This window comes from Mesocricetus auratus, unplaced genomic scaffold (genome assembly GCF_017639785.1).
Source record: "Mesocricetus auratus isolate SY011 unplaced genomic scaffold, BCM_Maur_2.0 Super-Scaffold_15014, whole genome shotgun sequence".
In the NCBI taxonomy this organism is placed as follows: Eukaryota; Metazoa; Chordata; class Mammalia; order Rodentia; family Cricetidae; genus Mesocricetus; species Mesocricetus auratus.
This window is the reverse complement of record NW_024429186.1, coordinates 33,682,145-33,708,609: the sequence shown is the minus strand read 5'-3', so window position 1 is coordinate 33,708,609 and position 26,465 is coordinate 33,682,145. Positions and strand designations below refer to the sequence as shown.

The 26,465-nt window shown below is 45.2% G+C and overlaps 1 protein-coding gene across 4 annotated transcripts in view; it reads right to left on the bottom strand.

Moving 5' to 3' along the window:
• The window catches only part of Dpf3 (double PHD fingers 3), a 262,723-nt gene that overhangs the window by 139,999 nt on the left and 96,259 nt on the right, over positions 1–26,465 (bottom strand). For all 4 annotated transcript variants that reach the window (XR_005876221.1, XM_021228767.2, XM_040742790.1 and 1 more), the window contains exon 2: positions 8,533–8,693. Coding sequence is in view for 3 of the 4 variants with exons in the window: in XM_021228767.2 (XP_021084426.1) it covers positions 8,533–8,693 (161 nt within the window). In the remaining variant the exon portion in view is untranslated. The remainder of the gene's footprint in view (positions 1–8,532; positions 8,694–26,465) is intronic.

Genomic DNA, 26,465 nt, shown 5'->3' with positions numbered 1-26,465 from the left:
AGAAAACTGATCTTCTTGCTCCCAGCAACTATCATTTTCAAATAACTTCTTGGCTGTGGGTGGGACTTTGTGCCTACTTCCCCTCCCTCACTCTGAGACTTTTGTGTGGCTTCAGCTTGTGTGGGTTTTATGCTATCACAGTCTCTGTGAGTTTGTATGTGCATCTTCCCTGTAAAGTCTAGAAAACACTGTTTCCTTAAAATTATCTACCATTCCTGGCTCTTACCGCCTTTCTGTCATCTCTTCCATATAGATCCGGGAGCCTTGAGGGGAGGGTTGTGTTAAACACATCCCATTCAGGGCTGAGTGTCTACTTGTGGGTCTCTGCATTAAGTATCATCTACTGCAAGAAGCTTCTTCAATGAAGGCTGAGCAATGCGCTGATCTGAATCCCCACCAAATATGGTGGCTACACTTCTTGGCATCGGAGAATGACAAAGGAATGGAGATGAACAGAGAAGGGCTGAGGAGAACGTGTGGTGATGAGTCCCAAGGGAATGGAGGCGGCTGAGGTGGCTCCTCTGTAATGAGGTGCTGGTTTGGATAGGTAAACTGTTTCTCTGAGCTCTTTGAGCCACTAAAGCAAATGACCAGTCTGAGTGGGGCCATGGGGGCTCCTAACTTGTGTCCAGAGGTCAGAAACACAGCTGACAGCCTGGACTTGCAATTGTCACAGGAAATGGGGCAGTCTTGGAAGACTGGGCCCTTAACCTGAAGAGCCTGATGATTCTCTAGGTAGAGAATGTGAGGCTAGCTACACTATAGAAACCCAGGGTGTGTGTGTGGAGAATTAAACAATGGGTACCATGAGAACAATGCATCTGTTCATGGGTCTGAATGTGGAGACAGAAAGTGGCAAATAAGTGCATACAAACATGATCAGTAATACTATTTATTAGGGGAACACAAATTAAAACTATAATAAGTATCACTACACATCCACCAGAGTGGACAAATTTCTTCTTGGCTGACAAAGTGTAGTGTTAGCAGAGACATTAAGCAATGGGGCCCTCGCATGCGGCAGAAGGGAATGATCTCTACTTCACTTTGGAAAACTGCCTGACAATTTCTTAAAAGGTTAAGCATTCACCTTTATGATCTAGTTAGTCATTCTGTGGTTGAGCCGTCTGCCCCAGAAGAATTCCAGCATGTGTTCATGCAAAGACTTGAACACAGATGTTCATAAAGGCCCATCTTAATAATAGCCAGAAACTGCAAAGAAATCCAAGACTTTATCAACAGGTAAACGGTAAACAGTGTGGCAGCCATACAATAGAACACTGGCATAGAAAGAAGTTATTGATGCATGCCAACATATGGATGAATTGAGAATAATAACACTAAGTGAAAGAGGGTAGTCATCGCCACCTCTAAAAAGGAGTACATAGCAGTTGATTCCAGTATATAAGGAAACCAGTGGTTCACCCCAAGAAAGAGAGAGGACAGGTAGAGAGATAAAGAAGAAATGGGTCAAAAGGAGTTAGAAACTTTGTAGGGTCAAGGGTATGTTCATTATCTGAATTGTGCAAATGGTTTTACTCATACACATGTCAAATCATAAAAAATTACATACAAAAAAGCATGCATCGCCTACCATGTGTAACCACATGGGTTGAGTACCATTTGCCCAGAATGCTTGGAAGTATAAGAAGTTCAGAACCCAGAGTTTTTTACATCTTGAAATATTTATATCAACATCACCTATATCAAACATCCTTAATCAGAAATTCAAAATCCAAAGTGCTCCAAACACTAAAGCCTGAAGTTTTGAATTTTCAGGGCTGTAAACCACTAGCCCTGCCTGTGGGTGGACCTGGATTTGATCCCCAGCACTTCACATATACCCACACATACATGCCCCCCTCCCACACACAACACACACACAATAAATAAGTAAATAAATAAGATTTTCAGACTAGGGGTGCTCAATCTGTATCTAATAAAGCTGTTTAGGTTTTCATTTAATGAAAATATAATCCCAAGGATTTCTGTTTCTAGACATTGGAGTAGGTAAACTTTCTCCTATTCTTTTTTCATTTTTTAAAACGTGCATGGGTGCTTTGTCCAAATTTATGTCTTGAACCACATGTGAGCAGTATCCAAGGAGGCTAGAGGTTAGCATCAGATTCCCTGAGACTGGAGGTGAAGATGGATGTTAAGTTGTCAGGTGGATGGTAAGAATCAAACTCGTGCCCTCTGGAAGACCAGCCAGTGCTCTCAACCTCTGAGTCAATTCAATTCTCCAGCACCATCATATTCTTTTAAAAGTGCAGCCAAATGCACTAGACACCATCCATTCAACAAACAAGACCAGCTGACACACAAAGCAAACAGAGCAGACCAATGAGGGACATGGGGGCCTGAGGCACAACTGGATGGCTGAGTTCCCTGGGTACTACTTTTATGTCAAGTTTCCTGGACTGGGTTTCTGGGAAGGCTGATAACCTGAAGACATCAACAAAGGCAGAACAACAAAAATGTCCCAAGAAAATCCTGTCCTCTAACCAAAGACCAGAAAAGAAGAGCATAAGCTATCTATGAATCCAGAATGTCTGGTGTGTTGATGTCAGAGAGAGCCAGGGGAGAAGTATGAACTCATGAGGAACCCTAACTCCCACTCTCATCCTCTGGTAATAAGTAAACACACACACACACACACACATGCACACACAGACACATACAGGCATGCACACAGGCACACACACAGATATACACATGCACACACATACACTCACACAGACACACACAAGCATACACACACACAGATACACACATACACACACAGATGCACACACACACACATACCACACACACATGCACACATGAGCACTTGTGCAGCAACAGAGGAGCCTACCTAAAACAAGTTATCAATAACAACTAGAGTCTGACAACAAAATAGCCAAAATGTCCAAGATCCAATCAACTTAGTAAGAAAAGTCTAGATGATGCTAATGTTAGAATTATCTGACAAGGATTTTAAAGTAGCCATCATAAAAATGTTTATTCAATTATGAACATGCACAATGATTAAAAAACAAAAAGTCTCAGAAAAGATAGATAACCAACACAAAATGAACTCAGTGACATCTTTGCAGGTTCTTTGCCTCATAATGTTTTGTCAAGGCTTACTTTTTTAATCTTATAGTTCCTTTGAGTATATATTACGGCTTACAGTTTTGTGTTTTTATGGGATTCCCATAGTGTGTGTGTGTGTGTGTGTGTGTGTGTGTGTGTGTGTGCGTGCGTGAACCTGACTGTCTCTGCATTTATATGTGTTTCTTGTGCTTTTCCTATTCCAATTTGTTTGTTTTTGCTTTATCTTATTGTATTATTATTATTCTTTAGAAGCCTTTTTTTTTTCTAACTAGGGACAGATTCAGATGGAAGAGAATGTAGGGAATGATATCAGAGGAGTTGAAAGAGGGGAAACAAAAATTGAAATATATTGTATGAAAAACCTCTACTTTCAAAAAAGAAAAATAGAAAAAAAACACAGAAGATAGATACAAGGAACCAAATAGAAAATTTAGGGAAAAAATAATAATCAAAGAATCAAAAAATTCCCCATGAATGAAGCTTATCAGCAAAATTCAAAGGAGAAAATAAAAAATGTAATAAAAGAAAGGTAAAATTATAGAAATTGCCCATAAGGAACTGAAAAACAAAAATAAATAGTCTGGGGGCCGGCGCTGGAGAGATGGCTAAGCAGTTAACAGCACTGGCTGCTCTTCCAGAGGACCAGGATCTGATTCCCAGCACCCACATGGCAGCTCACAGCTGTCTGTAACTCCAGTCCTAGGGGATCCAATGCCCTCTTCTGGCATCATGCTCGTGGTGTACTTTCATTCATACAGCCAGAACACTCGTACATAATAAAGGTTCACATTTTTAAACAAAAAAAAATAGAGCCTAGCGAACAAAGAGGGCAGCTATGGGGCTTTGGTGAAAGATCTAGCATGTGTGTTGTTAAACTCTCAAAAAGAAAGGGAATGGGGCTGAAAAAATGGAGAGTAAACAAAAACAAAAAAAGCAAAACAAAAAATTACAAGTCCAAGAAGCCAAATAAGCTTCAAATATAATAAAGCTGAACAAATCTATTCTAAGATACATCAAAATTAAACTTTCAAAAACTAAAATCAAAGAAAAAACTTGACAGTGTTGAAATAATGACACTTCTCATACAAGGAAAGCCCCATGATTGACAGATTTCTCATCACAAACCACTGGAAGAAGTTGCAAGTTTTTCAAATGCTATTCAAAAAGAACTATCAATTTGTGATTTTATATCCATAAAAAGTATTCTTTGGGAATGAAGAAAAATCAGTACGTTCTCTGAGTTATCACAGATCTTTAAGTAAAACTTTTTTCAAGATAACTATTTTATTAGCACCTCTGTAGAACCTACTGGTAGCTATTTTATTAGTACCACTGTCTAACCAACTGATAGCTAAATGGTCAGTAGGGCAACTATTTTATAATGGAGATGGTGAGAGGATTTGATGAGAGGAAAGGCTAGGTGTGGTTATAAGGGAGCTGTACGAAAAAGATCTTTGCAGTGAGGAAATGATTTCATGTCTGATTGTGGTGTTGGTTACGTGTGACAAAATGACAGGATCTCCCAGGAACCCTGTGGAAGAGGAGACAGAGTGTAAGAGCCAGAGGGGATGGAGGACAGGGAGAAAACAGACCCTCTAAATCAACATGAGCAAAGTCCACATGAACTCACAGAGACTGAAGCAGCACACAGCCTGCATGGGTCTGCACCGGCTCCTCTGCATGCTTGACTTGCAAGTTTAGTGCTTTTATGGGATTCCTGGGTGTGGGAATGAGCAGGCCTCTGACTCTCCTGCCTTCCGTTGGACTCTTTTCCTTCTGTTGGTTTGTCTTGTCCAACTTCAATCTGATAGTTTTGTTTTATTACATATTATATTATTTATTATATACTTTATATATACTTATTGTATATTACTTTATATAAATATATATTTGTATATTTTATATATTATATATTTTGCTATTTACAATATACTTATATTTATATATACTTACTTTTTTATATCTTAAAATTAATGAGTGAATGAATGAATGAATGAATGAATACCTAGACACTGGTAATGGTTAACAATTAAACTGTCATTTATACTTGCTGGGAAAAGAAAATCAGTTTTCTCCAATGGAGTAGCACTGGGTATATCAACCACTCCAAGGAAGGCCTCATATTCAGGAGCAGTTGACCAATGTGTAATAGACTCCACAGTGTGTGTGTGTGTGTGTGTGTGTGTGTGTGTGTGTGTGTGTGTGTGTGTGTGTGCTTTTATTTGGTTATGATTTTTTTATTTCTTTTCAGTAGTGTTTTATTTCGGTTGTTATATTGGGGTTTTGCCTGTTCTTTGAAAAAGACTTTAAAGTTGGGTAAGTAGGAAAAGAGAAAAGGTCTGGAAGAACTTAGGGAAGGGAAGAATAGGTCAAAATATATTTAAAATTGTTCTAAATTTAAAAAAATAACAAGAGCTCTTCATGTGCATTTTACTGATATCAACTTCTGGTGTGGTATCTGGTGTGATCTTAGGGAAAAGTAAATGAAAATCAGACAGGCATTCTCTGTACCATGCTCGCAGTTCCCAGGAGGTATGCAATGGCTCAAACTGAGAGGCTAATCTTGGGAAAAGAAACACTATGGAACCTCTGCACAGAGCAACCCTAATAAATAAAAGCAAAATGAAACCTACAAATCCAGCCGTGTAGAAAACTTACTGTCACGACCAACATAGAAGACAACCTGACGTGACTTTAAGGCACAGTGGTTTGACACTACAGCCTAAGGAGGACAAGACCTACAAACAGCAAAAGAAAGCAATCTTAGGCCCTGTCCAGTAATCTTACTATGAATAATCTTTCTGTTATTGTGAAATTGATGTGTCTGTTGTGAGCTCTGTCCAGAATAAAGCAAGCGTGTCAGTATTGCTAAATCCAGGTTTGGGGGTATATGCGTATATATGTTGTATGTATGCATGCTTTTGTGCACATATGTATGTGTGTGTGTGTGTGATATGTATGTACATGCATGCACTCACAGAAAGAGCTTGTGTGTGTGTGTGTGTGTGTGTGTGTTGGATGTCTGTCTGAAAAAAAGGAGATAGAACAAAGATAGTTAAGTACAAACTATTTAAAATTGAATTAGCTAGGAAATAGTATAATTTCACAACATATTTCACTTAAAAATATCAGATTGCCTAGCTATGCTGCCTGGAAAGCCGGAGAAGCAATGATAAACCCAGAAGCTGTGAACACCATAGATGGTAGCTTCTAAACATCTACAAAAACAAGAATCCAGGGCTCCTAGAGTAGCAGTCCCAAGTAGGTCTAAGGCAGGAAGTATACAAAGTGAGCCTGCATCGAGTTGTTCTGGTATTGGGATGGCAAGGAAGCCATCAGAAGGAACTGGGGCTGTTTCCAAAGCCCTGCTGGCTGAAGGAAGAGCCACATAAGCACCAATCAGAATAACAACTGCCATGGTTTAAAGTGCAACAAACGTGTTTAAGTCCAAGTTCATGGTAGCATTTAAAATAACTGCATTGATCAGCTTTGGACAATACCAAGGAACCAACACATTATTTTGAAAACTGGTAAATACAGGGGAAATGTCATTTATCTCATGTCAGCTGTACCTCATGATAACCAAGTTTTAACGAGAGGATGTTTTTCTTTACAGAAGCTGTAGAGATAATAAATGAAGAAACAATGATCAGACATCACATTTGGTTTTTTTTTTTTTGGTTTTTCTTTTTTTGCAACTCTTAATGGGGTAAGAATCTAGATGATTATTATCAAGGGCTGCTAACATGAATAGAGGGAAAATAACCAGAGTGTAAGAGTGTCCTGATGAGAGAGAGAGAGAGAGAGAGAGAGAGAGAGAGAGAGAGAGAGAGAGAGAGAGATGAACGCCTGAATAAGACTCTAGACCTAATTACCAATTCACAGGAATAACACCATGGGGATGCAATCAGCAAATCCGAGCTCTGGGAAACCCTACAGTGCAAACAACCTAGTTTCTTCAACAAATAACATACAAGGGAGAGAGAGTGTGTGTGTGTGTCAGAGAAAAGCCTGCAAATTTCTATGAGGCACATCAACCAGTTGCAATGTAGGAATCCTATTTGGAGCCTGGTTTACACTAGATGTAGCAGGAGAAATAAATGCCGACTGCTTGATTTCATGGTGGTTATGAGATGGGTTGGTCATTTCCTTTATCTTTCCAGGCAAAGCCTTATCGTGTATCCCAGGCTGGCCTCCAACTTGTCTTAGCTTCCTAACTACTGTGATTACAGGCATGTCCCACTGCACCTAACTGATTTGACATTTTTAGTTCATAGTATTTATACATGAAATAATGTGCTGTCCCAGATCTACTTCAAAGTCATCCAGAGTCGGGGAGAAAGGTGACAGCTAAGCATGAGTGTAACGATTGGCCGTAAGTGACTGCTGTGGAACTTGGTCATGAGGATTTCAATTTTCTCTGCCATTATCCAACGTTTACATGAACACGAAACTTCAAAACAGAAGTTTGTTAAAAATACTCATACAGAGCCAGGAGTGGTGGCATATGCCTTTAATCCCAGCACCTGAGAGGTAGAGGCAAGAGAACCAAATTTGTTTGGGCTCAATAGCAAGTATGAGGTCAGCCTAGGCTATGTGAGACCCTACTAAACATAGGGGAAAAACAACAAACCAGAGGCTAAGGAGATGGATTGGTCGGTAAGGTATTTACTATAAAAGCACAGAATCTGAGTTCAATCCTCATAACCCATGTAAATGCACACATTTTTAATCCCAGTGCAGGGAAGGAAAAAATAGGCAGATCCCTGGGACTCACTAGCTGGCCAGCTGAGCTCAATAGCAAGCTCTGGGTAAAAGTGAGAGAATCTGACTCAAAACACAAGATAAAGAGCAACTAATTAAAGAAGATACTTGCATACACACATGTACCCACACACACACACATCCCATGCACACACACAGGAATGGGTATACACACATGTGTACATGCACACAAAATTACATTTTTAAATAAGTATGACCACAGAAAACTGCATTTCTAGAGCTAGCTGCCCCCCTATTCTATACCAGTGTGTTTTTATTCTATTCCAAGAAGCCAAGATTGCAATCATGGTCATGACAGCAATAATATCCAACATTTTAGAGCATACACATATTGAGTTGTTTATAGATATTGTCATTTAATCCCGATAAACTCTGTGTAGTAAATACTGAGATTATCCATACTTCACAGATGACAAGCCTCGGGGACAGAGTTCTGATGACAAAACTAAGCCTTATTCCCACAGGTAAGCACATCTGCAAATTCTAGCCAGCACCCAAGGGTGAAAAAGGAAAACTGCTTTCACTGGACTCTTCGAGATAAACACCTCACCCATCTTGTGACCCCCCACCCTACCCAGCTGTGTGGACTCCCAGACACAGCAGGACTTTTTCCTCCAAACTCATGCTGGCCCCAGCAGTGGCCTGGCTCACCTGGGCCTCGGTGCCTCTTCTCCATCCAGATGTAGCAATTGTTCTGCGCCACCCCAGTCTGGGAGTCCAGGAAGGGGAGACGCACACTCCGCTCTGCACACAGCCGTGAATTGTAGCTCCGGCAATGTTCAATGGCTTCCTTGTAGAACTGGTCCCCAAGCCTACAGGAGACAAGATAGCAAAGGTATGAGACCAGGGAAAGTAGAAACACCACCAGAGGGAAGCGGTCCCTACCATCTCCCCAGGAAGAAGCCACATTTATGGCAACCAAGCCAATGAACACCAGGAGCCCCATTTGTCATCAACTCTCTACCAGATTCCATTTCCTGTCCCAAATCTGCCAAGTCACTTAGAAACTCCTTTATAATAAACCCCAAAGAGCAAACCAGCCGTAAAGGTGACCGACCCTGCCCTGGGACGCTGAGATGTGTCCGGCCCCTGGAGATGGCTCCATAGCAGTGTTCTGCATAGGACTCACACAACATCCAGCTGCCAGAGGCCTCTCTTTGAGCACCCCCACACTTGGTTCTCAGAAGTTGCCAAAACACACAGGATAAACCAAGACTACAAGGGCAGAGGAGATATCCTCTAGCAGTTCAGCCACTCATTGTAAGAAGCAAGGACATACAAGGATCTTCTAAACCCACAGTTAAAGAAAAAGAACTTTCTCTGATCAAAATCAAGCAAGAGAAGTATTTATAATGTCTGGCACCACCCCCACACCCCTACACTCCCCACACGCCCAGACCCCCCACATCCCCACTTAGAAATTACTGAGGGATACTACAGAAGGCAGAGCCCCCGCAGGGAGCCCACTAGGCTCCAGGGTGTAGTCCCACACCCATGGTCGCACAGTCCTGCTTAAACACAGCAGGACATAAAACAAAAAGACCGTGATTGCGAGACAGGGACTGTATGGAAGAGGGGAGGTTGAGGCAGGTGGGTGAGCTATAAGAGAGGCAGGGGTAGTCATCTGAATGCTTTATGTGTATAGACTTTCCACAGAATTAATTTGATTAATAGAAATTAGAACAGTGAGGCTGGAGAGAAGGCTCAGTTGGTCTTCCAGGGGACCTGAGTTTGGTTCCCAGCATCCAGTCATGCAGCTCACAACCACCTGTAACTCCAGCTCCAGGATATTTAATGTCCTTTTCTGACCTCCACGTGCAGGCACCCGTATGTAGCATTTATACACACACACACACACACACACACACGAGAGAGAGAGAGAGAGAGAGAGAGAGAGAGAGAGAGAGAGAGAGAGAGAGATGTTTTTAATCAGGTCAAAATTAACAATAATTGAACTCAGAACAATTCAATGAAGATACAAACAGAAAATCATCCTGGTTTGCAGGGTGGTGATCCAATTTAAACAGAATCGATCAGTGAATCAAGTATTTCATATAATTTGGATCTTTTGAGGCCAGCACAATGCATATTATGGCATTCTAGGTTCATCCATGCTGTAATACATGTCAGGATGTCCTTCTATTTTAGACTATATTATATTCCACACTTTGTCTATCAGTTCATCAGTCAGTGGATACCCGGATTGCTTTCATGCTCTAGTCACCGTGAATATGATAACTACACTCTCTCTAGGAAATACATCATAATACCTTGCAGACATGGAGGCATAAATATCAAGTCTCTACTTTCAATTATTGTAAGTTCAGACCTAAGAGTGGGTTTGGTGATCCATATAGAAATTCTGCTTTTCTCTCTCTCTCTCTCTCTCTCTCTCTCTCTCTCTCTCTCTCTCTCTCTCTCTCTCTCTCTCTCTCTCTCTCTCTCTCTCCCTCTCTCTCTCTCTCTCTCTCTCTCTTTCTGCTCAGCCATTTCACAGTCCTACCAGCATTGCACAGGTTCTAATCACAGCACATTCCACTACTGTTTGCTACACCAGCAAGGTTTTAAGCAGGCTTCCCCATTCTTTTTTTTTAACCCAATAGGTCAGATTCTGCTAACGATCTCCTATCTTTATGCTGGTTATTATTATTCTTTATATTACTGGTGTGTGAGTGTGGGGGTAGGGTATGTGTGTGAAGGTCAGAGGGCAACTGTGCAGATACAGCTCTGTCCTTCCATCAAGGATGGAACTGAGGTCCTAAGCCTTGGTCAGAAAGCACCTTTGGCAAGCCTCTCACTAGCCTCCTACCAAAGGGTTTAAAGCAAACGTCTGACAGTTGGAGAATACAGTCATAGGAGGTTCGTCTGCAATTTAATTGTTGACACGTCTCTGAGAAACAAGCAATGCCCCCTCCATCCTTCCCCCCACACCCTCTCTTCACCTCTGAAGACCCTCATATTCACACAGAAGGCAACCCACCAGTAACAAAACCAAACTGCCATAAAATCCTAATAACTGCGCAGCAGGAATGAGCTGGGGAGGGGAGTTGAAAGCCCATTAAAATGCTATAAAATGGACCGGCACATAATCTGATGTAATCAAAGATACTAACAAGGACCATGAGATTGATCAAAAATGAAGACCATTTTCGACAAAGCATTTGCCTATGTCACACCAACTTGAATGGGTCCCCCTACTAAGGCAATGTGTCTCAGAGGGATAGAACCATTCATAGACACAGCCAGTCCAGGGTCTCCAGCAGCAACTGCCTATGTCATATTGGTGGGAACTATCAGAATACAAGAGAGAGAGGTTTCCCATAGTCTGTTGTTTTGTTTTAGTCAGGATCTTACTATGTAGTCTACGTTCCTGCCTCAGCTCGCAAGGGCCAAGATAATGGGGTGTGCACTACCATTGACCCAAAATTCACCCATGATCTTTTTTTTAAAAAATTGAAAGATGCTAACTAGTTCAACCTAAGAAATTCTGGTTAAGGGGAAAAAAATTTAAAAATCAATATAAAATTGTGTCAAAAGAAAATGGAGGATAGGGTAAAATTCATTTCCAAGAGGAAACAGGATTTTTCTTCCAGATAGACGTCTGGAAGCCGGTACCAAAGAAATCCACAGTAAGATTTCAAGGCAAATTTCCATGCCATGTTCCTCGCTTCCAACAGCTTTGGCCCACATAAGAGGAGCAAGAAAGTAAACTGACTAAGAGTGAGCTGTGATGTGGTCCGACCTCTGCGCCTCATGCCAAATGAAGGAGAAAAGCCAAACAAGGCTGCGACACAGCGACTTCGGAGCCATCTCTGAATGTGCAGTGTCAGGATAGGTATGCTGGGAAAACGCGTGTTTTCAAAGGTGCAATCTTCGTGTGAATGAAGCTTCTTACATATATTAACTACTGTGCAGTGCTGGAGCTCCTGCCTGCCGCCTTTACATGGGTCCCAGGGATTGAACTCAGACAGTTGGGCTTGCACAGCAAGCGCCTCTGGCCCACTGTGTTAAAACTGGAGCCTCACAAAGTGACAACCCATGCCATCTATCCCCAGGGGAGTCACTTTTAAACAAACCGGTGCCGGCAGCGGAAAACAGAAGTTAAAAGCCATTTTTGAAGATATGGGAAGAAGAAAAAAAGACTTCAACCTCCTGGATAAGTTTAAGTGGCACTTCTCTGAAAGTTAATTAGCCAAAATCTTCACGGGGCTTTCTACACACTCTAAAAGAAAATCGATGGCCAGGTCTCCCAAACCCATGGAAAGCAATTTAAACAGAAGAGAAGACAAATGTCCTTTCCAATATGGCATTAAAAAATAAATAAATAAATAATGTCCCACAAGGAAAGGCTCCCATGGGTGACATTTGCATTAAAGCCATGGGGGGGGGGGGATATGGGACTCGGGCAGAAGGAGCAGGGACAGACTGGCAGTATATGAGTCATTTTATGGAGTTGTGACCAGTGCGCCCCAGGCAGGGAGCAGGCATGGACCAACCTCAGCCATCACCTGTCTATACAGACCATGGGGGCTAGATTACCAGGGCATGATTGATGTCTTGAGCTGAAGGAAGCTGGCACCAGGCTGGTTAGAGTGATGTCCTCATCAAGAATTGACCCCAGGCCACTAAAGGCTGCAATCAGCAACAGAAAGGCAAAAAGTTGCTGGCCTCTGAAAAGTCTTCCAGTCTGGGATAGCAGCCGCCTGGTCCTAGCGGGCTTTGTAAGGAGTGGGAGGTCCCTTAATGGTCCCAAATGGACAGAGGGGTCCAGTCTAGCTCTGAGAACTGGATATTCCTCTCAGGAGATTCCCAAGGACCTTTCTTGAGCACCTCTGTGGGGAGATGAATTCCAGGGCCTGAAGGGCCCTCTGCTCTTCTTCCAACTTCCTAGTCTAGAGAACCTGCTGGCTGGCTCAACTTCCTGTCTACCTTGAGCTAATGCTCAGGCCCAACCCCGTAATCAGACACTTGTCTTTACTGTCCCACAGGCTCTGTACTCATAACTAAGGGCATGTGTCACTCCATACTTCGAAACACGTACCCATCCAGAGATGATGGAACACGCCTACAACCCGAGCATCTGTGAAGTGGAAGTGAAAGAATCGCAAGTTCGAGGCCATCCTGAACTGTGTAACCAGTCTCTGTCCAGTAGGGGGAGAGGGAGTGTCCCAAAGCAAATCCTCCTCTCAAGCCAGGAGCCTCTCTCCTCCCCAGCTTTCACTCTTGGGGGGGGAGGGTCACTGCTCCCCTCCCACATAGCAATTGGCCCAAGGTCCTCCCTTTGCCCTCACTCCATCTGGCACTGGGTTCTGTCACTTTTCAGAGTTCTTGTCTCTTCACTCATACTACGTGACCACAAGTCCCCTGATGCTGTTACAGCAGGACCTTGGCCTACCATTTGTGTCTGTAAACAGAGATAAGCAGTCCGGGCCAGTGATATTTCTGATCCCCTCTTCCCTCCTACTGCCACCTTCTGCAGTGCCTCTGCCTGGCACCCCAGCAGCCCACAGACACACCCCACACACACATACACACATACACACACACACACACACACACACACACACGCATGCACGCACGCACGCTAAACTCATCTCCAGAGCATTAATGCCCAGCTCTCTGCATTTTAGCATGTGTAACGGTGGTGTGGGAAGCTGTGCGCTCACTTAGCTTGGAATAAGTCCTCGAAAGCTACAGGCAGTTTTTCCACAAGGTAAAGGAACCGCTTTACTTCCCTTGATGTTGTACTGTTCTTAGAGTGGCCCTTGAAAGAAAAGCTAGCTTAGTGATAGACTGAGTTGTGCCACCCCACATGGAAGAAAAATACTAATGTCCTGCCCCCCAGACTGATGGCCTTTGGAGACAGAGCCTTTCCGAGTAATTAGGTCACGAGGGTGGGGGCTGCACAATGGGGTGAGAACTAAGGGAAGAAAAACATGGGAGGCTGAGGGATCGTTCAGCCCCAGTAAATGCTTATCTTACAAGCACAAGAACCTGAGTCCAATCCCCGGAACCTACATGAAAAATGCTGGGCGTGGGGGGTGGGGATGTACACTTCTAATCCCAGGGAGTGGCAAGAGGACCAGAAATTCAAAGTCATCCTCAGCTACAGGGCAAGTCTGAGTCCAGCCTGGGACACATGAGATCCCATCTCAAGAAATGAAAAGTTAAATACGTTAGTCCCCATATGCACACGCTTGAGGAGACAGCAAGAAGGCAGCCATAGTTAATACGCCAGGAAAAGAGCCCTTAACTAGAAACTTCACCTTGCTGGCACCATGATTCTAAACTTGCACAACCCATAGAACTGAAGGATAAGTATTTCGTTACAACAGCCAGAACTAGTGAATGATATTTCAAACAAGGAAGGCTACTGAGACAGAGATTCCTAAACTTTTCTCCCCGGTTTCATTTTCTTAGAGCCTAAGCAACAATACTATGACTGTATCGATTTAAACCCAATTCACTGGTTATGTTAACATGCGTTTTCCCTGATGGACTGTGACCCCAGGGGAACAGAGACTGCATCTACAGTGCCACCGCACACAGCTGCTCGGGCTGGGCAGGGAGCTGCTCCCAGGATACATGCACTCCAGTGTGAAAGAAGTGGCCGAATCGGGTAGGCCAGCAGCCCCCAAGCCCGCACTTTCTGAGTCACTTCCAGCGTCCAGCACAGAACCCAGTACGCAGCTGGTGGCCAGGAAGCTGTGCTGCGTTGCATTCGACCACCCAGGTGGCACGCTTCTGCTTTGGCCACAACTCATGTACTACATAGGTAGTCTGCCCTATGTATGACCTCCATACGCATGGAGGTCAGCGACATCGAGGCCTGTCCACTTGCAACTTTAGCGGAGGAAGTGAGAATGTCTACCGTCTCTCCATGCATGCTCCAGCACCCAGCACCTGGCTCATTGCAGCCATCCCTCACTACAAGCATCATAGCTCTCTTCTCACCCACCCTGGCAGAAAGAGACCTCCCACCAGCGGGGGTGGGGGTGGCTGTGGTTGTGATGATGTCGGTGGTAGAGGTGCACGCACACCTTTACTCTCAGCAGTTGGGAGGCAGACGCAGTTGGATCTCTGTGAAATCTCCGTTAAACCTTCCTTTAGCCTTTTACTCCTGGGCACAGATCTCAAAGTGGCTCCCAGTGCTGTTCCAAAGCTTCTGCCGGGCTGTGGAGGCTCTGAGAGAGCAGGTGTGTGGAAGGCTGGGTATCCGGCGGACCTGTCCAGCTCCACCACTCACAGGCTCCCCAGCTCCCAGCCTCACGATGAACAGCTCTCCTGTGGTTCACACAAACTGTTCATAGGCCTGTGGAAGGGCTGGGTAAGCTAGGATCCGGGGAATGGCTACAATCCACTGTCCTTCCTTTCTCCTCCCCTTGAAGAGCAATCCATTTTCTGCCACTTTGTGGCAATAATGCTGTCTGAGCAGGCTGGCCCTCTGCATGTGACATCCTGCCTTGGAACTGTCATGATGACAGTGACTTGGTGGCTGTCAGAAACCCATTCAAACCTCTGACCCCACACTGAACCTCAGACATGAAAGTGATTTGGGCGTGATATTCAGGCAACACTCCCAGAGCCTACTCTGAGGACCGGAGGCCACACCAGACTCATCTGTTGCTTTGTCCCAAAGCCCAGGACAAAGTCTACCACGCTGAGTGGATAGATGAGTAAGTGCATAAGTAGAAGAAGCAATTAATCAAAGTTCATCTTCGTCTGATGATTTCCTACACAGAAGCAGCAGACAGCTTTGTTCTTGTGCCCAACAAACCCTCATGTCCTTCCACGCACAGTTTGGCTAATCTAAACTGGTTCAACGCTACCTGAAATCTTACCTCATCTAAGAAAGCTCCGAGGTTATCCTGCCCAAAACACTCTTCCCCACCTCTATCAGTCTATCTAATTATTTGTTTCATTAAATTTTGCTGGTCTTTGCTGTCTTTTTTATCACTTCCCCACTCAGTTAGACTGTGGATGTCTTGAAGATGGGGCCAGGGAATTGTAGTCTTGCCTGTTCCCAAAGTGTGAGTGTCTGAGTGGAATTCCATCGAAAGTCTATCAAAGATGGCTAGCCCACCAAAGAGCAGTGCTCTGCCCCACCCCCACCTTGTGAAACCCTTGTCCACACATGTCTGCTTGCTCAGCCCCTAGATTACCAAATGTTCTTAAAACTTGACACAAACCCCTTCCCCACTTATACATTAGACAACAGCAGTAGACTGTGAGGTCAAACTCCCACTGATGGGACAAGGCACAGGTGCAACCCTGTGCTAGAATAAAAGTAAAGTGAAATTGCCACTCTGGTGTGCTTGCTCTGCAGTTTGGTCTTTGCATACTCTTTAGCCAAAGTGATCGCCTCGCCCAGTTACTTTCTCTTTAGTTCCTGTCTCCTTGTGCAACACTACATATAGTCTAATGTTGTTTTCCAACACAGACCATCCCTAAACCCAATGGAAGTGTCACAGCTGTCAGGTACGCAGAACATGAAAACCTCTGTTTGAGCATGGAGTGGGCCTGAAGGCACCTGGCATCTCTGAGCACAGGAGCAGGTATCTGAAAACAAACTTCCTACGAGACTGCAGTCCACTATATTTTCCCATGGCCTAAAAGGGACGTGGGGTTACCTTAGCTCTAGAAGTTCATTCCCTCACCAGAATCCAAGCTGCTCTGCAGGAAGTCACGAAACTACTGATATATTTATGTGTCTCATTGCTAAAAAAAAAAAAAAAAAGGTACCTAATCAAAGTAGTAGGAATGAGTGGGCGTGGCCTTGCTTGGGCTAACAGTTTGAGAAGTCCATCACAACAAGGAAGGCATGGAGGCAGGTGTGTGGGGCGGAGGCTCACAGTGTTGAACCCACAATAAGGAAGCAGAGAGGGATGAGTGCCCCAGCTCAGCTAGCTTTATTCTTTTGATATCTGGGACTCTACCCCATGACATGGTACTGCCTGAAATCTTCTCTCCTCTATGAACCTAATATACACAATCCTTCTCAGATGTGCCTAGAAGCTTGCCTCCTAGGCAATTCTAGAATCCTGTCAAGCCGACAGTCAGCACTCACCATTAGAACTCCCTTCTCTTTCTCCAAGCCTCAGAAACTGACTGGCCACTGTGTAGACACCCGACCTGCCTCAGGAGACATAGATCATCCCTGCCTGTCATAAAATGTCCCTCTGTGCCAGGGGCAACATCACGTCACCCTACTCTCAGAAAACACGGTCTAAGCAGTGGCTCTCAGCCTGGGATTTGTAAAAGAAACTGATAGATAGTACAAGGCTGGGAGACTGGTCCTGATGCTGACTCTGGGGGTTTGGAATGTGATCCCCACACTTCAGCCCACTCCTCACCCCCAGGCACTCAGTGCTGAAAGGTGTACCCCCTTATCTAAAAGAAAGGCACATACTCTTTGGACACTGTATTTTAAAGGCAGAGCTGAGGAGCTCCAGTGACAGATTCTAACTCAGCTGGCTTGGTTCTCACTGGAAAAGCTCAAGAAGCTGCATGGATTAAAACGACAGCAGTGACCTGTGGAAGGCCAATCCCCCAGAAGTCCTCATCCCTTGCAAACATCCAAGAGACCTAGTCAAGGCCTATGGATGGTATAGAAACTTGGACATCCTCATTCATTCAGCCTGTGACTCTGATCTTCATAATGGTCCAGAACAGACACACTGGGGACAAGCCACATTAGACTAAGAATTTGAACCCTAAAACTCATTGTGATTTCAATGCCATTCAGCGGATGTTCAGGCCCACTAGACCCAATAAATCCCTCCTCCTCTGGTGAAGACTTTCCGGGGAGTTATTATGCAAAACTGCCTAAGCAAGACGGAATTTATATTGAACCTGGCCATGATTTCTGAGCTGCCACTGGATGTTCTGATGACATACGCATCTCGGGGTTGAAGTCAAGGGGCTGCCAAGGACAGGGGACTGGAGGCAGTGGGTCCCTTCCAGTAAATAATGGGAGGGGCAGGGAGAGAGATGCTCTGGGAAAGAAGGAAACCGCTTCACTTGTGCCCAAGGTTTGCCTTTCAAATGGCATCTAGATGTGACAAAACAAATCTCTCCTCTGAAGGTTAAAGAATGTATAGAATGCCACCAACTTTCAGACATCAAGCAGCAGCAGCAATGACCCTTTTATGTAGGGTGACGCATTCCCGGAAAAGGAAACGCACCCACAGAAGAAACTTCATTGAGTGAAAGGATGTCTGGTTCCTTAGCTGGGAATCATCATGTGCCTGCCGTCCTAGAACTCAGGAGGTGGAGGCAGGAACAGCAGGGTCATGAAACCAGGCAAAAGACAAGAAGGAAGCAGGAAGTGGGAAGGGTGGAGGGATAGAGGGAGGTGAAACATACAGAGAAATGGGAAGAAAAGGAGAGAGACAAGAGGGGTGGGAAAAGAAAAGACGGTGTTTAGACTACCTGCGTCACAGCCAGAGTCTCTGCTGAAACCCCAGCAGGGCACCGAGACATTGTCCCCTGAGTGTGACTGTCATAGGAGTAGCTCATCAATTAGACCATCCTCAGACTAAGAGAGCTCAGCCAGCTTTGCTGCTGGAGGACATGAGGCTCGGTGCTGCCCTCCCCAGCAGAGGGAATGTGGTCTGGCATTTAACACAGCCACACAGAACATGTTCTTCCACAGTCAATTCTCCATACAGCTGCCCAAGCGACCTTTTCAAAACAGAAATCAGACCATGACATTCTCTCCTCTTTAAATCCCTCCAGCACCTTCCCATCACACTCGGAGTAAATCCACACTCCCTCCCATGGCCACAGACCCCAGACTGCTGTTGTCAAACTCCACTTGCCTTACCTGCTTCGGCTGTCTCCACCTTCCCCGTGCTGGGTTCCATTCTCTCTGTACCTCTTCCAAGGTCATCTCACCCCAGGACCTTTGCATATGCGGCCACCTCTATTCTCAGACGTTTCCCAGATCCTTTGGCAGGATTTAAAGACTCAAGCCTTTAAATTACTAGAGTAACCAACCCACCCCACTCCTCCCTGGTCCCTTGCTATCTCATATCCTATTTCAGTTTTTATAGCACTTTCCAGAATCAAAATTCTCTTTGCTTAGACAGACATGTTGGTGCACACCTTTAATCCCAGCACTCAGGAGGCAGAGGCAGGTGAATCTCTGTGAGTTCAAAGCTACCCTGGTCTATATACAAAGCTCCAGGCCAGTCAGAACTACACATCGAGACCCTGTATATCAATCATAATAATAACAATAATATTATATCATTTTAATATTAAAATAGTATAATTATTAATGTTATAGGTTTTAATAAAATAATAAATAATAAAATATTTTTAAATTAATATAAAATTGTCTTTATCTCCTGATTGCCTCTGTGCAATTAAAAATGAACTCCTGTTGAGATAGGGCCCAGTTCCTTCAGATCTCCTGCACCCAACTCAGGATTTGGACTCTAGGAAGTATTCAGGTGGTGCTACTGAACAAATAATGGAGAGACACGGATAAACTGGAAGTCACACAGAGGCCTGCAGGACTTAAAAATAAGAAAGGCAGAGATGCCTCCCTCCTCAGTCCTGACTATCCCCCAATACAACCAACCCAATGCACCCAGGACAGGAGGCCTATCTCCAACTCCACCATCTCTACATGAATTTTGCTCATGGCCCCACAACGCCACCTGTGCACCCCAAACTCTGGAGCAAGTGCTGGTAAATAATGCCCATTTGTAGTATTGGCCATTGCTTTATATACCCAAAGGGACAATCCATGCTCGAAACCAGTGCTGCAAACCAGCCATATCAGGAGACAGTCTCCAACGTGCCCATTCTGTTTCCCCTCAAGGGCCTCCTCCAAATTAACCTCTTCTGAGGGTCCTGTCCCAGCTTGCTGACCCATGCCCGTGTTCTGAGCCCCAAGCCTACGGGTAGTGTCAGGGGCACTGCAGACTGGGGGAGGGAAACAGTTTGACAGGAAATCAATGAGAACTTGAAGGTTATCTGGAGGGCACAGTCTCCCCACCAGGCACCTGCTGGGACAGGATTTGTGGTCCTGACCTCACTTGGGGACCTCTGCCCTCCTGTCACAGTTGGTTAAGATCAGCCGCAGAAGCGATGCCTGTGCACCAAGTGATCTTCGGGCTGCCCTTCTGAGGGACATCCAGACAAAGTGGTGTCTCCTTCCGCCTGCCACCCAGTCCAACAGCACCAGTGCTCTCTTGTTAGGCTGCTAAGAAAATCATCTCCAAGTTGCCATCTTTTGAGGTGTATACTTAAAAATTCTAAAATCTTCCCAGGAGCTTGGCTGGATGAAGAAGCTGACTGTCCCTTCTCCGTCCACCTATTTTCCCAAACCCTTGTCTTTTCCTACCACCATCTTCTCTCCCATTCTGTCCACCTCGTCAAGAGTCACTTAATTAGCCCATGGGACAGGAACAAAGCCCTCAGCTCAAGCCTCTAATCCAAAAGCTGAACATGAGTCTGGGGGAGAACTCAGAAGGGTGGGCTGAGGAAACAGTTGTCTGTAGAGTGCTTACCGCACACCCTTGGATAAAAAGCCGGTGTGGTAGCACATGCTATAACCCTAGTGTTGGGGAAGCAGCAACAGCATCTTCCTGAAGCTCCCCGGCCCTCCAGCCTAGCCTAAGCACAAACCCCGGGATCTGTGAGATATCCCGTCTCAACAATAAAAGTGAAGCTGACTCAGCATTAACCTGTGACCTCCATGTGCACATGTGCACACATGCGCGTACAACCCAGACACAGAAATAAACGAAAAGGAGACACACCCACCCAGCGTGGTTTCAGGGTGATAGGATGATAGAAGTGGGATAGCTGATGCTGACTGAGCACATGGTATGTGTGGCTGGCAGTGTTCTATACGATTTACGTATTGATTTATCTAATCTCATTCAACCCCACATCACCATCATCCCACAACAGAAATTTGCAAACTGAGGTCCACAGAATCCTAAGCAATTTGCCTTGGGACCTAGTTGGCACTAGGAAGAGATAAGTCTAGGAGACAAAACCAGAATTACTTCAGTGACCCATACTTTCTTGTAAGTACTAAGTTTTATTCAATGAGCATCACAGGCTTGCTGGGTAATTTTAGCTTTTTCATTCCTTTATACCTCAGTTTCCCACACCACCCAAAAGTCCATTGCTACCTCTCTCAGTAACCCAAGAGCATGGTTGGTTGGTGGTAGGAATTCCTGAAGAGACACCATCAGAGAACTATCTGAAAAGGTATTCGTCCCGAGAGTGAGCAAGAGACACTGCATCCCAAAGTCCCTGTGGTCCTCACATCTCCCAAGAGGCAAAAGAATCCCAGTCTGAACTAAACTAAAAAGGGGACTCAGACAGCCCAGAGTTCTAGAGAGTACCTCATTTGCTCCCTGGGATCAAGAATCAAGCTTGGGTCCTTTGGAAAAACAGTATATTCTCCTAACCACTGAGCCATCTCTCCCAGCCCCTGCTGCCTAGTTTTATTGGAAAGAAACTCAGCTGCCAGAGAGATGACATGATCTGTCCCTGGCACACAGAGGAGGAACCAGCATGAGCTCATCAGACCAGACTCTCCACTCAGGGCTTTTATAGCAGGTGTCTGGAAACTACAGACCCTGAACCAAAATCTGACCCACTATAAATCATTGTAAATAAAGTTTTATCGGCAGAGTCATGTATAGTGTTCCCCTGATCCATGGTTTTGTTTGTCACAACCCAAAAATATTCAATGAAAATTCTAAAGTAGGCAAAGCATAAGTGTTAATTTTCAGGCCACTCTTAGATGTGTGGTGAAATTCCATGCTGTCCTATTTCATCCTGTCCAGAAAATGAACCCTCCCTTTCCCTGGCACACCACATCCTTACATGCCACCAGCTTGTAGCTTAGGGACTGTCACACTACCACTTATTGCCATCCCAATTATCAAAATCAGCCATCACAGTGTCAGTATCTAGTTATTGTTCTAATTCACTATTACTTATTGTTATTAATATCTTACTTGGCCTAATATGAAAATTAAACTTTATCACGAGCCTTAATCACTTGCCTTTTCATCACTATCATCAAGTACTCAGCCAGAAGAAATGTAAAGGGGAAGAATTTATTTGGGTGTGTAGTGTGAAGGATTATAGTTTATACCTGTGGGGAAGGCATGGCAGCAGGAGGGGGGTAAGAGGTCACACGGCATCCACAGTCGAGAAGCAGAGAGCAATGAAAGGTGGAGCTCAACTTAGGCTTTCCTTTTTATTCAGTCAGACCCCAGCCCACAGGACAGCACCACCCACATCAGGGTGGATCTCCCTACATCAGTCAACCCAGTCTAGAAACATCTCACAGACATGCTCGGACCTTCGTGTCCTGGATGAACCTAGAGCCTCTCACCTTCAGAATCACTATTAACCGTAATAGGTACACATGTGTTAACGGTGCATGTGTGTTAATAGGTGCATGTGTGTTAATGGGTGCACTGTGTTAATAGGTACACGTGTGTTAAAAGGTACACGTGTGTTAAAAGGTGCATATGTGTTAAGGACCACAGTATTTATAACCTCCATCTAGGGTTTCAGGCATCCACAAGGGAGTCTATTATATTTTCAACAGAGACCACACGGCATGCAAAGCTCAAAATATTTCTCATCTGGACCTTTGTAAGCAAAGTTTGCTGGCTCCCAACTTGCAGCATAAACCTTGAACAAGGCATACTCTTCATCTTCACAATGGAAAAAAATGTAAAAAGGAGGTCTAAGAGTCATACAGCTTAAGCAGATAGTTTTACAATTATCTCAGCTTGGTACAACTTAATAAAAACCCATAAACACAGCTAATAACAAGGAAAACACGCAGTAGCTCACCCTGCCTATTTAATAATCATTGTTAACTACAGCAAGCAAAACATCACTGGAAATTAATTTTTTTCTAGGCTCCCTGGAAAGCACTTTGTTGTTCTGGAAATGCTGCTGGCCAGTGAGAAGATGCTGTTCCTAGCTTCAAGTCCTTTGTTTTCTCCCGGTGAGCGGAAGTCTGACTCTGAGGTAGCTAGAAAGTGAGTGTTGCCCTTCCCCTGGGGTGCCCTCCTAGAGCTCAGGGCTGTCTGAGAGATGATGCCTAAAGCCTTCTTCTCCCCCACACTCTACAAAAAGTGTCTAGGAAGAGCAGGGTATGGCTTGGGGGTGGAGGGCGGGGTTTCTGGTATTGGCTCCTCCCACCCTGCCCAGCTATCCCCTCCTCTCCAGAAGTGATCAGGAGGTATGCAAGGCTCCCAGCAGCCTGCTGCCGTCTTCCCTCACTCCATGGAAAAGGGCCTGTTCCTGAAGGACTGAGATGGGTAACAGGGTGAAGCCAGAACGAAGCTACTCTGGGCCCCTGTCAAGTGGAAATATTTAGCCGCGCATATTGCAAATGAAAAGAAGTGTGCCAAGACACACAGGTGAGAGGCAGGTGAGAGGAGGCCAGTCTGTGGATCACACACACCATCACCGGGAATGTAGAAGCTGAGGAGTCTTGCATTGCTTGGCATCACGGCAGGAGGAAAGATCTATTGTGTGACAGCTAATATTGGTTGTCAACTTGACAACATCTGGACTCGCAAAAGACATGAACTGCTGGGAACCACTGTGAGGGGGTTCCCTGATGAGAGTATTTGAAGCAGGGAGACCCACCCTGAATCTGGATGTCACCTTCTGGCGACAAGTTAGATCAAAGGACTGGAAGAAAGGAGCTTTGCTGTGGCCTGCCTGCCCTCACTGTCATTAGCAAGTCCATCCATGCGGTCGCTGAGGCTTTCCTTCATCATCAGAACCAGCATCTTCAGGATCCCAGTGTACACTGAAGACCAGCAGCTCTCCAGGAACCGTCTAGGACTTCAGAGCCAGGTCGGGACTGCTGAGAATCCAGCCTCATGTGCTGAGCAGCTATAGGACGCCTGGCTTCCCCAGTGTGAGATGGACATTTTTGGACTACCCGTGCCTCATCCTGCAAGCCCTTAATAAATTCTCTTTTAATATAATAATTATATGTCTACATATACATGTATATGTGTGTATATATATACACACATATACATATATATTCATTCTCAGTCCTGTTCCCTCAAAGGACCCTGACTAGTACACACGGCTAGGAAAAGGTTTGCACAAAAGAGTCCCAGTTCACAGCAAGGTCCCTGCACAGTAATTATTCTTTCCCTCTCCAAAGTGCCCTTGCTTGACTGATCAATAATTAAGTCCTGCAATGGCAGATCTGGACCTCTGTCACCCCAACATCCAGGAGACAAGCAAAAAGAAGGTACCAGAAGATCTGATGCGAGTGGGAAACGGTGCAGGCAATGGAGGAGGGAGGGGCAGGGTATGGCAGGACGCTGAAGGAAAAACCCAAAAAGGAATAAAGAGGAGGCCTCAAGATCCCAAGAGAGCACAGCCTCCTCCGGCACTGCTCCACAGCCATCAATACCTCCCAGGACAGGTTATCTCTGGAATTTACGCTCTCGGATAATTACCTTGCAGAGGGTTCCACTTATCTTATCCAAAGAATCTGCCAGTCGCCAGACACACAAGGTTCTAGTTAATTCCATCTTCACTGCCCTCCACCTCCGTCTGCCGCCAGCTCGTGGCTCTCTTCCCCTGGGCTGCCACTCACGTCTAACCCCCACTTCCTCTGACATCAAAACTGCTTTTGCATCTCTGGACCGGGGGGGGGGGACACTAAGGGGAGAGGAGTCTCAATAACCCCCTAGCAGGTTTAAGGGCTTTCTGTGGACTCACAAAGGAATGAGGCGGGGAAGGAGAGTCACTGATAAAAATGAGAAGCAGGGGGGAGGCCTAGGAAATATGCAGACTGTCCCAAAGGCTATGTGAGACAGGCAGAAGTTTTGAGTCCAGTGATTTTGTTGTTGTTGTTGCTGCTGCTGCTGCTGCTGGTTTTTGTCTTTACCTGCCTAGTACCATTAGGTCTGGTTGTTTTTCTTTCTTTTTTCTTCCTTAACAAGGTACACATAATGTAACCCATCCGTATGACCAGGATGACCTTGAACTTCTGATGCCCATGCCTCTACCTTCCAAACACTGGGATCACAGGTGTGCACCACCAGACCCAGAGCTTCCTGAGTGCCAGGCAAGCACTCTGCCACCGGAGTTACATCCCAACCCCAACCAGTACTTTTCTTGTCTTACTCATTCTTCAAAGTCGGCCTCACTTAAGCAAGCGAAGGCTGCCTTTCATGGCTCCTCCCACAAATGTTCTACATAGTGGCCCACTGGTGCTGCAATCTCTTTAAATGTGTGTCTCACAGCTAACTGTGAGCCACTGGAGGAGTCTCTGCTTACAGAAGCAAGTCCCTCAAAGACAAGGAAGACATTCAGCCACCCTCACTGTGGACCAGGTACTGCCCTATGTCTTGGAAACAGGACAAGTCATCTTTACAGCAACTGTAGGAGAGGCCCTGCCACTATCCCCCTGCACAGAAGACACAGGCTTCCAGAGAGCTGAAGACATTAGCAAAGATCACTTAATGCATGGCCAGGTCAGGGGTTACACTAAGTGATCTTATCTCATTCTGGAATCTTCGTCACTTGGCACCAGACTGCCTCTACAGTTAATTTCGCTCATTGGAGCAGCTAGTGCTGTGTTCCATCTACATATGTATGCCATCCTTTCTTTACAAAGGGGGTTTTTATTAAAGCAGTCGTAACAATCACCAACAGCTAATGGTCACTAGACATGTTTGGGTGCTCAGAGCTTTCCACATAGGAATTACATGGGGGGGGGGCAAGGGACGGGCGAGCATAGTCAGCCCCACACTACACCCAGTGAACCATCCTTGGTCTCATAAACATGAGCCTAACCCTGTCTCAGGACCTCTGCACCCGCCCCAACTGTCCCAGGACTGCTTACTGATACCTCCTTCTCAGGACCTTCTCCATCCTTTCCCATCCCCCAGGGTGGAGGAGGTCTTTGGAGCACTGTGCCAGCTGTGGAGCACGGCTTTATTCCTATGCTTACTTCACACCCTTCATTCCCTGTACATGCATAAGCTCTCTGGGAGAAAGACTGCTCTAATTTATTCACCTGTGCTCCCAGTAGCTAAGACTGGTTCCCAGCAATAGTGGGCAATCAGCAAGTATCAGCTGGACAGATAAATTACTTAATGTCTCCACTGAGTCTTCCACAAGCCATGCTGACTATTCCCTTTCATGCACACCCATGTCTGCTCTTTCTTTATCCATGGGCCTTTTTACCTTTACTTTTTGCTAAGGACCGGGCCAGTGATGGGGAACAGGGTGCACTGCTCTTCACTGTAAGGTACAGACATGGTCTTTCTCTTGCCCATTCTACAGATGAGGAAAGTGGAGTTCAGAGAACTTACAGTGCTAGCTCACAATCACACAGAAGTAAGATCACTCTTCCATTCTGTCTCCTAATCTATGACATTCATATCTGACCTGTACTGTCCCCAGTAACTCAACTCTGTCTGTCTAGATACCCCTAAACTGTCTACAGTCTTGTCTCTTGGCTCTCCCCTTTGAGCCCATCACCTCTCCTGTCTTCTCTGTCCTGACTCTGTCCCCTAGACCCCTCTGGATTCTCCATTACTCCC